The 14,783-nt window shown below is 44.2% G+C and overlaps 1 protein-coding gene across 1 annotated transcript in view; it reads right to left on the reverse strand.

Annotated features, from left to right (window-relative positions):
* The window catches only part of LOC140201278 (neural-cadherin), a 286,782-nt gene that overhangs the window by 72,836 nt on the left and 199,163 nt on the right, over positions 1-14,783 (reverse strand). The window contains exons 7-12 of the mRNA XM_072265547.1: positions 13,728-13,870; positions 8,788-8,960; positions 7,117-7,285; positions 4,630-4,800; positions 3,505-3,677; positions 1,104-1,271 (exon numbers count right to left, since the gene is read on the reverse strand). Of these exons, the coding sequence (XP_072121648.1) occupies positions 1,104-1,271; positions 3,505-3,677; positions 4,630-4,800; positions 7,117-7,285; positions 8,788-8,960; positions 13,728-13,870 (997 nt within the window). The remainder of the gene's footprint in view (positions 1-1,103; positions 1,272-3,504; positions 3,678-4,629; positions 4,801-7,116; positions 7,286-8,787; positions 8,961-13,727; positions 13,871-14,783) is intronic.

A 14,783-nucleotide genomic window follows, 5' to 3' on the forward strand; every position in this document is an offset into this window, starting at 1 on the left:
TTTCGGCTTCCCTTTTTCTAATTTCACAGTGAACTCAATCATGTTATGATCACTGCCTCCTAAGGGTTCCATCAATTCCATCATCCAAGTCATTCAAATATAATGTGTAAAGAAGTGGTCCTAACACCAACTCCTCAAAACTAACCACTTAGATAAGCGGCACAGATTCACTGCCATATAACTAAACTCTTCCTCGTCTCTGTTCTAAATGGACGATCCCTCTATTCTGAGGTTGTGCCCTCTTGTCCTAGACTCCCCCACTATAGGAAAAATCCTGAGATCCTTCTTGTGAAGATCCTCTGGACCCTCTCCAATGTCAGCACAGCCTTTCTTAGGTAAGGGGCCCACAATGCTCACAATACTCACAATACTCCAAGTGCGGTCTGACCAAAGCCTCAGCATTACATCCTTATTTTTGCATTCTAGTCCTCCCAAAATGAACACTTGTGCTGCATTCGGCTTCCTTACTGCCAATTTGACATGCATTACAGCTTTCATAAGTCGAGGGATAGAGTTTAAGAGTCACAATGTAATGATACAGCTCTATAAAACTCTGGTTAGGCCACACTTGGAGAACTCTGTCCAGTTCTGGTCGCCTCACTATAGGAAGGATGTGGAAGCATTGGAAAGGGTACAGAGGAGATTTACCAGGATGCTGCTTGGTTTAGAGAGTATGCATTATGATCAGAGATTAAGGGAGCGGGGGATTTACTCTTTGGAGAGAAGGAGGATGAGAGGAGACATGATAGAGGTGTACAAGGTAATAAGAGGAATAGATAGAGTGGATAGCCAGTGCCTCTTCCCCAGGGCACCACTGCTCAATACAAGAGGACATGGCTTTAAGGTAAGCGGTGGGAAGTTCAAGGGGGATATTAGAGGAAGGTTTTTTTACTCAGAGGGTGGTTGGTGCGTGGAATGCACTGCCTGAGTCAGTGGTGGAGGCAGATACACTAGTGAAGTTTAAGAGACTACTAGAAAGGTATATGGAGGAATTTAAGGTGGGGGGTTATATGGAAGGCAGGATTTGAGGGTCAGCACAACATTGTGGGCCAAAGGACCTGTACTGTGCTGTACTGTTCTATGTTCTATGTTCAATTACGTACCACTATCCTCAAGTCTCGAGTAGTGTTCTCCGGGATTGTTATCTGATACGTTTCTTGCTCCCACTGTGGTGGCTGGTTGTGTATATTGGTGATAAAAACAGTTAACTCCACTTGGCTGCTTCGACCACCTCCATCCATTGCTGTAATCTGACAGCTGATATGCGCGACCTGGAACACAACATGATTTTGAACACCATGAGACATGGGAGTTAGAATTAGGCCATTCAACCCATCGAATCTGTGCTGCCATTCCATCATGGCTGATTTATTATCTCTCTCAAACCCATTGCCTGCCTTTTCCCTGTAGCCTCTAACATTCTTAGTAATCAAGAACCCATCAAAATCTGCTTTAAATACACCCGGTGACTTGGCCTCCACAGCTGTCTGTGGCAATGAATTCCACAGATTCACCACCCCCTGGCTAAAAAATTCCTCCTCATCTCCATTCTAAATGGACTTCCCTCTATTCTGAGACTGTGCCCTGTGGTCCTGGACTTCTGCACTAGAGCATGGGTTCCCAACCTGGGGTCCCTACACCTTGCTTAGTGGTATTGGTCCATGGCATCAAAAAGATTGGGAACCCCTGGAATAGAGCAAATAAAATCATTGAACTGGAAGGATTTTGTTAATTTGCAGACATTTTATTTAGCAGGGCAAGTATAACCAGGTCCCCAGATATCGATAATAACCAGACCTGAAGGCATCTTCAGACTAACGGGAATGGTTGTAAAATACTTCATCATGATACAATTACCCTGATTCTGTTCAAATTTGCTATGTCATTAGCAGCAATAACATTAACAAAGTATATTAAAAATATTACTGTAAATGGATTCGAATTTTTCTATAAATCGAAACCGCAATAAAAATAAAGTAGATAATTATAATTTCATTTTGAAAATAATCTATTTTTATCCTTATTATTCTGAAGGGACTGTAAAGTAACTGCATTGTGTTTTTTTGCAAAAGGTACAAGTTCTGCAATATACAAGAGGGTGCAGAATCATCTCTACCAGAGGAGGTGTAAGGTGCTCCTTCCCTCTGCTAGCCTGCAGGTCACCCTTGGGCAAGGGGTATCACCCCAATCAGGGCGACATGAAGCCACGGGAGCAGGTGGTGGATGGTTGTATGAGCAGCCGATGCATATCACAAGTCCTGGTTATGTGACCACTGACGCTATAAGGACAATCTCTGAAGAGCGTTGATAATGACTGGGGTCATCCATCTTGTAAAGACACTGCCCAGAAGAATGGCAATGACAAACCAATTCTGTAGAAAAATTTTGCCAAGAACAATCATGGTCATGGAAAGACTGCGATCGCCCACATCATCTGACACGGCACGTAATGATGATGATGGTGATGATGACAAGTTCTCACAGAACTAAAGCCAAGTGAAGAGCTGTGATGTCCATCATGTTGTAACACAACTCAGTTCATGAGTTTGCACAGATCAGTGACAAAATCTCCATGAATAAACCTTTGCAAGTCACCTAACAATGCGGAAAGCAGTAACGATGATTAGAACATCCATTCACCCCCAAATTCAGCCTTACAATTCACTGAGCAAATAGATTGAAATACTGCACAGAAAGTTTACTGGGGTTTTACCAGTAATTGAACATGGAAGGTTTACTGGGGTTTTACCAGTACTTGAACACCTGAGTTACAGAGGAAGGTTGAATAGGGTACTGGGACCAGAAGTGAGGGTCAAGCCGGTTCTGCTCACTGCTCCACAATGATTACTCAACTCTGCGCTGAACTGAGGCTGTGGCTGGGTCAGACTACAACTAGAGTTCATGGTTTAAGGGTGAAAGGTGAAATGTTTAAGGGGAACATGGGGAGAGACTTCTTCACTCAGGGTGATGCGAATGTGGAACAATCTGCCAGTGTAAGTTGTGGATGCAGGGTCAATTTCAACATTTAGGAGGAGTTTGGATAGCTACTTGGATGGTAGGGGTAGGAGGGCGATGGTCCAGGTGCAGGTGGATGGGACTAGGCAGATTAATAGCTTGGCATGGACTAGATGGGCCAAACGGCCAGTTTCTGTATTGTAGTGTTCTATGACTATGACTCTCAACCCCCCCCCTTCCCCACCCACCTGGCTTCACCTGTCACCTTCCATCTTGTGCTCCTTCCCTTCTCCCACCTTCTTATTCTGGTGCCTTCCCTCTTCCTTTCCAGTCCCCCTGGGATCAATAAAGTATGACTATGACTATGAAGGTCTTGGCCCGTAATTTTGACTTTTTATTCCTCTCCATATATACTGCCAACCTGCTGAGTTCCTCCAGAATTTTGTGTTTGTTACCCCAGATTTTCAGCAACTGCAGATTCTCTTGAGCAGGACCCTGAAGATGTTCTGTCCAATTCCACTCCCAATACTGAGGATGTAATTGTCTTACCTGGGAAATAGGGTGATTGACATAAATCCAGCCTGTGCTGGGGCTGATCTGGAAATACTCCGGCTCCTGCCCTGATATCGAATAGGTGATGGCTGCATTGGTCCCATGGTCATCGTCATGAGCCGCTGCTCGCAGGAAACTCGTGCCAACTGGCGTGTCCTCCCGCAAGTAATCTAGGAACAGAAGGAAAATATTCCTCGCGTTGTTATGGGCACAGACTTCTTAAAACTGTATTTGAACCTAATTATTCCTCCTTGTCTCACTTACTGATTGTCTGGGATATTCTCATTTGAGCAGAGAAATGAGTGATGTAGCATATTACTGCTACAAGATAGATTTCAAAGTTCAAAATAAATTTATTATGGAAGCACATATATGACATCATATACTGCCCAAACCCTAACCCGAATGTATTTTCTTGCAGGCGTTCACAGAAGTCCAATAGACTCAATGAAAAGCTACACACAAAGACAGACAAACAGCCAACGTGCAAAAGAAGACACACTGTGCAAATAAAAATAAATGAATAAACAAACAGATAAACAATACAGTGTGACCTACTGGAATGGGTGTTCTCGAGGAGACACCAGACTGAATAAAGGGAGAGAGTTTAAAAGAAGCGATCGGAGGCAGGTGGCACACTTTGAGCACTACAGTTCCCAAGGAGATACTAGATGGTGTAGAGGGAGAGAGCATTCAAAAGAAGCGAGTGGGGTCAATGGATAGGAGAGGAGAATGGACGATGTGAGAAAGGGAAGGAAAAGGTACAGCTCTTCCATCTCTTCCCAGCTTCTCACTTCACCCCCTCCACTTTCCCCCTCACCTGGTCTCACTCATCACCTGCCAGCTTGCACTCCTCCCCCTCCCCACACCTTATTCGTACTTCTCCCCCCTTCCTTTCCTGTCCTTAGGGTCTTGGCCCAAAACGTTGACTGTTTATCATTTCCATAGATGCTGCCTGGCCTCCGGCATCTTGTATGTGGATTTCAGGATTTCATCTGCAGAATCTCTTGTGCTACCGACCCTTGCATAAAGTCCAACATCGAGTCTAAAACGATTAACGATTAGAAAACTGGCTCTGTAGAGCCACTTATCAGTTGGTGGCAACTGTGGCTTGGTGCTTACATTGATAGCGACTGTTCTCAAACTTTGGGTCGTTGTCATTTTCGTCGGCAATGAGTATAGTCAGCTGACAGACGCCAATCAGCGGCTCCTGGGCCTGGTCAGTCGCAGTCACGGACACGGTGTATTCTCGCTGCCTCTCCCGGTCAAAACTCTGTGTTGTGGTAATCGAACCTACCAAAGCAATTGGTATCACAGGATAAGACCTTAAGACCACAAGACATTGGAGCAGAATAAGGCTATTCAGCCCTTCAAATCTGCTCTGCCATTCCATCATGGCTGATTTATTATCCCTCTCAACCTTATTCTCCTGCTTTCTGCCCATAACCTTTGATCCCCTTACTAATCAAGAACCTATCAACCTCTGCTTTAAATATACCCAATGACTTGGTCTGCACAGCCGTCGGTGGCAATGAATTCCACAAATCTATCATGGTCTGGCTGAAGAAATTCCTCCTCATCTCTGTTCTAAATAGACATCCCTCTGTTCTGAGGCTGCGTCATCAGGCCCCATTATGCATCCGGTATTTTTTACTTCATATTCAATTAAAATTTTAATACATGATCCTAAATTGGTAAATTGCTGTATCATTGTCACATGTACCGAGGTACAGTGAAAATGCTGTCTTGCATACCGTTCATAAAGATCAAATCATCACGCGGTTCACACTTTCAGTCCTCATCAGAAGTGAAACAGCTTTCTGATGAAGGGTCTGGGACCACTGCCTCTCTGTGCACAGATTCTGCAACCAGTAAAGCACCAAGTGTCCCATTAACAGTCTGGGGTGTCTCTGCCTGTGACTAGATTTGACTGGATTTCTTTTATTAACCATGTGTACATCGAAACCTTGAAACTTACAGTGAAATGTACCCTGACCATCAACGTCCGCCATAGTCCGAGATATGCTGAAAGCAGCCCGCAAGTGTCACCGTGTTTCCGGCGCCAACATAGCATGCCAAAGCTCACTAGCCCTAACCCCAGCCTGTGGGAGGAAACTGGAGCACCCGGAGGAATCCCACGTAGCCACGGCAGGACATAGAAACTCCTTTCAGAGAGCAATGGGAACCGAAGCCCGATCGCTACCCACTGACAGTGTAAACCTTTACACTGCTGTGTCACTGACCGTTGTGACTTATCACTCTGGCTAGACTCAGGGCAAATCTCCCATCAAGTAAAAACCGTATTCAGCTCTGCACCATCTGTCTCAGAATTAGCAGGGAATAAATGGCATTTGTTATTTTTGGAAACTGCTTCTCCATCTACAATATATACCCTGCGAATGTTAAGGGTTCTGTATGTCTTGAAAACAACCTTATATTTGGGCTGATCAGGTAGAAATTAGCTTGCCTTGCGGTCACCTTTGGATATTAAACAGATATAAATCAGAATCCAGAATCAGAACCAGGCGGCATCCGTCATTAAGGACCCCATCACCCAGGACATGCTACCATCAGGGAGGAGGTACAGAAACCTGAAGACACACACTCAATGATTCAGGAACAGCTTCTTTCCCTCTGCCATCAGATTTCTGAATGGACATTGAACCCATGTAGACTAACTCAGTATTGTTTTCCTTTTTTTTGCTCTTTTTCTGCACTACTGTACTTATTTAATTAAAAATTATATCTATATTTTCTTTTGTAATTTACAGTTTTTATTATGTATGCATTACAACGTACAGTTGCTGCAAAACAACAAATTTTATGGCATATGCCGATGACGTTAAACCTGATTCCGATTCAGATTCTAATACGTTGTGAAATTGTTTTGTGGCACCTGTACAATGTGAGGCATAGGCACTATTGTAAATTACAAACAAATAAATAAGTAAGTCGAAAGATGAACAGTGCGTAGTATTCATGGGTTCACTAAATAGGTGGGTTTCTGGGCAGAGTTCTCCGGTTTCCTCCCACATTCCAAAGATGCATGCCTAGGGTTCGTGAGTTGTGAGCCAGCCGTGATGATGCTGGAAGCAGGGCAAAACTTCTGGGCTGTCTCCAGCACATCCCTGCTGATTTGATTTGACGCAAATAACATACTTCACTGTATGTTTCAATGTGTCAATGTATATGTGACAAATAAAGCTAATCTTTAAGCCTTTGAGTGAAAACTATCTTTGGTACCATAAGATATTGGAGCAGAATTAGGCCATTCAGCCCACCAAGCCTGCTGTGCTATTCCATCATGTCTGATTTGTTTTCGCTCTCAACCTCATTCTCCTGCCTTTTCTCTGTAACCTTTAATGCCCTTACTAATCAAGAACGTATCAATATCCACTTTAAATATACCAAAAGGCTTGGCCTCCACAGCTGCCTGTGGCAATGAATTCCACAGATTCCTCCTCACCTCCGTTCTAAGTCGACGTCCTTTAGTCCTGAGGCTGTGCTCTCTGGTCCTAGACTGCCCCACTTAGATACCTTGGATATTTAGTTTCTGCTCAGTCTGTCACTGAAGTTTTTATTTGCATGGGTACAAAACACGATACTCACCGGTGTCCGGATTAATCCGGAAAGCAGGAGTCACTCCGTCTCGCAGCATGAGTCCATATTTCACCTGTCCATTCACTCCAAGGTCGGCATCGAAGGCTTTGACTTGTAGCACAAAGGTTCCAGGAGGCTGGTTTTCCAAGACGCAGGCATCTTCACTGTACTTTAAACACTGATAGAACCATCAGAAAAATAATTCTCATCAACTTAGTGTTCATGAAGTTGTAAAACACAACAGTATCAGTTCTTTCTGTGTACCTACTTGACCTGCAGGCCACCTGTTAGAAAGGGAAACACCCGACCGAGCAGAGGTACGGACATATAAATGAAAAAGGGTCATTTGAAAGAACTGGTTCTCAAACTAAGTCGATTTCAGAATCAGAATCAGGTTTAGCATCACTGGCACATGTCAATTGCAATATATAATTAACAAAACTATAAATTACAATAAGAAATACATATACAGTATATATATGTATATACACACACAGTATATATAAATAAATATTAAAGTAAATATCCCTCCCGATCCCATTCTTCTGCCTTCTCTCCATAACCTTTGACACACTTCCTAATCAAGAATATTTCAGCCTCTGTTTTAAATATACTCAATGATTTGGCCTCCACAGCCTTCTGTAGAAATGAATTCCTCAAATTCACCATCCTCTGGCTAAAGAAATTCCTCCTCGCCTCTGTTTTAAATGGACATCCCTCTATTCCGAGGCTGTGTCCTCTGGTCTCAGACTCCCCCACCATAGGAAACATCCTCTCCACATCTATCTTGGTCTTTCAACATTCAACAGGTGTCAATAAGACCCTTCTCATTCTTCTAAACTTCAGTGAGTACAGGCCCAAAGTCATCAAATGCTCGTCATACATTAACCTTTTCATGCCTTGAATCATTCTTGTAAACCTTCTCTGGACTCTCTCTAATGTCAGCACAACTGATGACTGACGTTACATCGAGATGGGGTGGATGTGGAGAGGATGTTTCCTCTGGTGAGGGTATCCAGAACTAGACGGCACAGCCTCAAAATTGAGGGGCGACCCTTTAGAACAGAGATAAGGAGGATTTTTTTTTAGCCAGAGAGTAGTGAATCTGTGGAATGCTCTGCCACAGACTGGTGGAGGCCAAGTCTGTGTGTATATTTAAATCGGAAGTTGATAGTTCCCTGATTGGTCAGGGCATCAAAGGGTATGGCGAGAAGACAGGTGTATGGGGTTGAGTGGCATCCAGGATCAGCCATGATGGAATGGCAGAACAGACTTGGGCTGAATGGCCTAATTCTGCTCCTAAGTCTTACGGTGTTATGGTCTATCTTTTCTTATATACTGCTCACGGTAGTCCAAGGGCATTCTGACCAATGCCTGAAAAGATCTCTGCATTACATCTGTGTTCTTTTCTTTTCAATTCCCCCACCTTCATTTGTTCAAAGTAGGTATATATCGGCGTATTCATTTTCTTACAGGCATTTACAGGAAAATAAAGAAATACAATAGAATTTATGAAAAACTAAAAAACGACAAAGACTGACAAATAACTAATGTGCAAAAGGAGGCGAACCGTGTAAATAATAAAAAAGTGAATAAATGATATGAAGACAATGTTCTGTTGCTGTATGTGACTCTAGCTTATTTACGCCATTACGCTGGAGGTGTGAGGGAGGCACATACCTCTGGAAAGACAGGCTTGTTGTTATTCACGTCATCGATGCCCACACTCACTTGAGCAACGCTGCTGAGAGGCCTTGGGCCTCCGGAGGAGTTGTCGTCTGTTGCTGTGATGTTTAGCACATACTGAGGTCCTTGCAGTTTTGGCGGTGGGCTTCTCCGAAGCTTTATAATACCTGTTATTGGTTGAAATCGTCACAGAGTTTACCATTTTGGTCGGATTATCTGGAAACTTGATTTCACAAGATTGCAGTGGGCACTCCCACTCCAATCAACGGTGAAATTTCTTGTCCTGTTCATCTTTCTACTTCTTGAACATGAAACTTAACCTGCCAGCATTCAATTCAAGAGGACTAGAATATAAGGGCAAGGATGTAATGCTGAGGCTTTGTAAGGCATTGGTCAGATCACACTTGGAATATTGTGAGCAGGTTTGGGCCCCTTAACTAAGAAACTGTGTGCATTCTCCCTGTGACTGCATGGGTTTTCTCTGGGTGCTCTGGTTTCCTCTCACAGTCCAAAGATGTACTGGTTGGTAGGTTAATTGGTCATTGTAAATTGTCCTGCGATTAGGCTGGGATTAAATCATAGAATTGCTGGGCAGTGCAGTTCGAAGGACCAGAAGGGCCTGTTCCATGCTGTATCTCAATAGATACAAATAAGTAAATGAATAAAAGATGTGCTGCCATTGGAGACAGTCTCAGGATTGAAAGGGTTAACATATGAGGAATGTTTGATGGTTCTCAGCCTGTTCTCACTGGAGTTTATTAGAATGAGGGGGGGATCTCATTCAATCCTTTTGGATATTCAAAGGCCTAGATGGAGAGGATGTGGAGGGGATGTTTCCTATAGTGTGGAAGCCAAGGACCAAAGCGTCCGGCCTCAGAATACAGGTACGTGCCTTTAGAACAGAGAAGAAGAGGAATTTCTTTAACCAAAGGGTGGTGAATCTGTGGAATTCATTGCCACAGGGAGCTGTGGAGGCCAAGTCACTGAGTGTATTTAAAGCGGAGTTTGGATAGGTTCTTGATTAGGAAGGACATCAAACATTACGGGGATAATAAATCAGCCATGATGAAATGGTGGTGAGGGCCTGATGGGTCAAATGACCTAATTCTGCTCTTATGTGTTATGGTCTTATGGTCACCCATCTCCAGGGCATGGGATGGCTACCAACTACTCACCCCATCTCCAGTAAATTCAGAGAGGTGTGTGTCTGAGGGGGGTTGAGCTTGGGTTTTAAGTTTTTAATATTTTAATGAGAATTCTATTGCAGTTCTTCAGGCCATGAGATTCATTGGGTTGTGATGAAAGATTAGCTTTAATTGTCTCATGTACATCAGAACATACAGGGAAATATGTCGTTTGCATCAAATCAACATAGAACATAGAACATAGAATAGTACAGCACAGTACAGGCCCTTCGGCCCACAATGTTGTGCCGACCCTCAAACCCTGCCTCCCATATAAGCCCCCACCTTAGATTCCTCCATATACCTGTCTAGTAGTCTCTTAAACTTCACTAGTGTATCTGCCTCCACCACTGACTCAGGCAGTGCATTCCACACACCAACCACTCTCTGAGTGAAAAACCTTCCTCTAATATCCCCCTTGAACTTCCCACCCCTTACCTTAAAGCAAGGTCCTCTTGTATTGAGCAGTGGTGCCCTGGGGAAGAGGCGCTGGCTATCCACTCTATCTATTCCTCTTATTATCTTGTACACCTCTATCATGTCTCCTCTCATCCTCCTTCTCTCCAAAGAGTAAAGCTCTAGCTCCCTTAATCTCTGATCATAATGCATACTCTCTAAACCAGGCAGCATCCTGGTAAATCTCCTCTGTACCCTTTCCAATGCTTCCACATCCTTCCTATAGTGAGGCAACCAGAACTGGACACAGTACTCCAAGTGTGGCCTAACCAGAGTTTTATAGAGCTGCATCATTACATCACGACTCTTAAACTCTATCCCTCGACTTATGAAAGCTAACACCCCATAAGCTTTCTTAACTACCTATCCACCTGTGAGGCAACTTTCAGGGATCTGTGGACATGTACCCCCAGATCCCTCTGCTCCTCCACACTTCCTAGTATCAAATCGGTGTGGATTGTGCCAGCATGCCCACAGCTCACTAATCCTACCCTGTACATCTGTGGGATGTGGGGGGAAACCGGCGTGGTCACGGGAAGAAGGTACAGACAGCACCGGGAATTGAACCATTATCTTACAGCTGGCACTGTAAAGTGTTGTGCTACCAGTTACATCCTAACCAGGTGCGACAAGGGGCTTGTAGTCTACACTGAACAAGCTGAGAGTGTGGGGTCAGTGGGGGGCAGCTCATCGCTGAGCTGGGCTATGTGAATGTTGCAGTGGTATCTGGGACAGGTTTCTTAACGTTGTCATAGCCGGGCTGGGGGTAGTAGTGGGGACAAGCTCCCACTACCTATTAACTGCTCCCAATAGCGTGCGTCTCAGATAGACTCTAACAACCAAGCCCAGCTCCTGGCCTTCATGAGTGGCTTAGTTACTAAGCCGGGTGGAACCATTTCCACTGACAGGGGAAGGGGCAAAGACAGGTTACTGGCACCTTAAAACCAGTCGCTTCGGGCAGATGGGGCTCATCAGCCGTGATTGGCAGCTCATCTAGGAGAAGGGAAACTCCGATCTCACCCCTCCACTGCCTTGAGGCTATACCCACACATGGGGAAGGCTTTGGGAGTAAACCCCGAGGAAAAATCCAGGCCTGGATAAGGCAGTCCTACACTGACTGGCAACTCCTGAGACGCTGCTGGTGCCAAACTGTATCGGACTCTGCCGTTTCTTTGGATTTATCAGCTGCATGGAGAGGGGGAGTCTGCTACATGGGCAACAGCTTGCTCTCCATTTCATAATATCCTACTGCCTTGGCTTGTGTACAGGGCTGAGGATAGCTAGGATGGTCAAGCCTGATCCACAGAGGCCTCAGGCCTCACCTAGACTCAAATACCATGTTAGGAACTTTGCATCCGTTTGGGTGATTATAATAGCAGTGTACAATTCAAACGTGATGGTTTGAGTTCCCTGTCTGTATAGCCTGAAACTGAAAAGGAGATTTTAAGCCCTTTCTGATATGGATATCTACAGGTACCCTCTCTATTTGAGTCCATTTACTCTAGATGGACTACATTACTTCTCTGTCTAGTCTCTGTGGTGTGGTGTAGCAGCCAATACCCACTGCTTGAGTGGTGGGTCCTCTCCCTATCTAGGAGATGATACTTCCAGCTGATGAGTAGGCAATTAAACTTGATTCAATGGGCCGACTCTGCTCCTTTGTCTTATGGTCTAATGAGGTAGTTTAAACACTGTTATTTTGTTTTTAATGATACACCTTTAAATTTAGACAAATTGTTCTTAACGCACATTTAAAACTCACAGAGAATTTCTGATTTATAAAAGATTTCTGAATTCCAAAATATTTATAAAATATACAGGATTTCCCAATACAGGTACAATTCTTACAAACTAGAAGAACAAACCAACGTGTGGCAGACGAGCGAGTCATCCATTGCACAAACCAAACGTTCAGGAATTAACTCTAGTTCTGTCACCTCTTCTTTCTGTCATTCTCCTTGTCATTGCCAGCAATCCCCTATTCTTTCTAACTTTTAACTGTTTTGCTAACTTTCTAACTGCTTTGCTACTAGTCGACATTACATGCACGTGATATTTTCCAGATAACTTTGCTGGGACAAAATAATCCAAAGTGATCCAGATGCTTCCCAGACATCCAAAACTCATGCTGTGAGGGCTGACTCTCTGAGTACACAAATATTCCAACTATTGATTGATCATACCCGTGACCATGTCTGATGTGCTAAGTCTGTTCTGCAACTTTCCTTGATTTCTGTCACAATGATGCAAATGACTTAGCTGTGGTTGCTGGTCTGATGCAGACCAATTAACCTAAGCCTATTGTCTCACAAGACCTCACTGCTTACTTTGTCACAAACGACTCTGACCCCTTAGGGAAGGCCATGCTGCTGTGCTAGGAAACTGAAGTTAGCAATAAACCTCTTGGGGATCTGGAAAGTAAATCTCTATCACAATGTGAACAAACCAGTCTCTAGATAGAACATATCACATTATAGCACAGTACTGGATCAGAATAAGCTTCAGGTTTAATGTCACTGTCATATGCCGTGAAATTTGTTGTCAAGCAGCAGTATACAGGCCTCTCAATCCACAATGCTGTGCTGACCTTTTAACCTACTCCACGATCAATCTAACGCTTCCTCCCTACATAACCTCCATTTTTCTATCATTCATGTGCCTATCTAAAAGTTTCTTAAATTCCCCTAATGTAGCTGCCTCTATATCCAGCCCCGGTAGCGTGTTCTGTATGCAAACAACTACCTCTGACACCTCCCCCTTTACTTTCCTCCAATCACCTTAAAATGACGCCCCCTCGTATTAACCATTTCCACTCTGGGAAAAAGTCTCTGGCTGGTCACCCTGTCTATGCCTCTTACCATCGTGTACACCTCTAGCAAGTCACTTCTTATTCTCCTTCTTCCCACAGAGAAAAGCCCTAGCTCACTCAAATTATCCTCACAAGACATGCTCTCAAATCCAAGCAGCATCCTGGACAATCTCCTCTGCACCCTCTCTAAAGCTTCCACATCCTTCCTCTAATGAGATATCCAGAACTGAACACAATATTCCAACTGTGGTCTAACCAGGGTTTTACAGAGCTGCAACATTACCTCCCGGTTCTGGAACTCAATCCGCTGACTAATGAAGGACAATTCACTTTACACCTTCTTAACTACCTTTATCAACTAGCGCAAAATCTTTGAGGGTTCAATGGACGTGGACCCCAAGATCCCTCTGTTCATCCATACTGCCAAGAATCCTTCCAGTAACCCTGTATTCTGCTTTCAAAATGTATCCTTTGTATAACTTTACCTTTTTGGCTGTCAAGCACAAAATTTTTCTCTTGGTTTCCAGCGGTGATTGTGTAAATGACATTGTCTCCATCAGGATCTTTGGCATGGACTGTAGCCACCAGGCTGTTGGGTCCAGCATCCTCAGAAAGGAACGTCTTATATCTGTGAATGGTGGAGAGAGTCTGTTAGATCCATTTGTGCTTTATTCTCACGTGAAATGAAGTACCCCGGGAGCGAGTCTGTTCCACTAAGATGCAGCGTTGCTCCTCCGAGCTGAGTTTAGCCTCGTCCTGGCAGTAGAGGAGGCCATGGACTAACAAGTTATAATGGAAATGGGAAATCAAATTGAAATGGGTGTCCATTGGGTGATCCTGCCAGAAATGTTGACTGTTCATTCATTTCCTTAGATGCTGCCTGACCTGCTGAGTTCCTCCAGCATTTTGTGTGTCTTGCTCTGGATTTCCAACTCTCCCATGGATGGTCCGCAGCCTGGCTGTGAAAGGAGGGAGGTTGGGCAAAAGGGCTAGCAACCCCACCCTGTGAAAACCCAGAGCTACAGGAACACCAACAGAAGCTCCAAAGACCTCATCGCTGGGAGAGGAAGGATCTTTGAAGATGGGTTACACCTGGGGACAACTTGAAAGATTGGACTAAGGCAAGCTGCTGTCAGGGGACTGTGCCTCAGTGAGGGTGATGTGCTTGTGTAAATAAACAAGTACTCTGCATTTCCAGCATCTGCAGAATCTCTTGCGTTTATGATTTTCTAAACAATGAAGAATAGAGTGTTACAGTTACAAAGAAGGTGCTGTACAGGCAGACATCCAATGTGCAAGGCCAACTATGAGGCAGACGAAGAGTTCATCTTTCACTGTACAGAACATTATGGGGTTATATTCACAGGGAAAAAGAAAAACTTCCAGGAAACAGACAGAGAAGAGAAAATGGAGTCACAAAGTCATGGAACACTACAACACACAAACAGACCCTTCAGCCCATTTAGTCTGTGCTAGATTATTAATCTGCCTAGTCCCAGCAACCTGCACTTAGACCATAGCCCTCCATACCCCTCCTAGCC

Source organism: Mobula birostris, chromosome 1 (assembly GCF_030028105.1).
Source record: "Mobula birostris isolate sMobBir1 chromosome 1, sMobBir1.hap1, whole genome shotgun sequence".
NCBI classification, from domain to species: Eukaryota; Metazoa; Chordata; class Chondrichthyes; order Myliobatiformes; family Myliobatidae; genus Mobula; species Mobula birostris.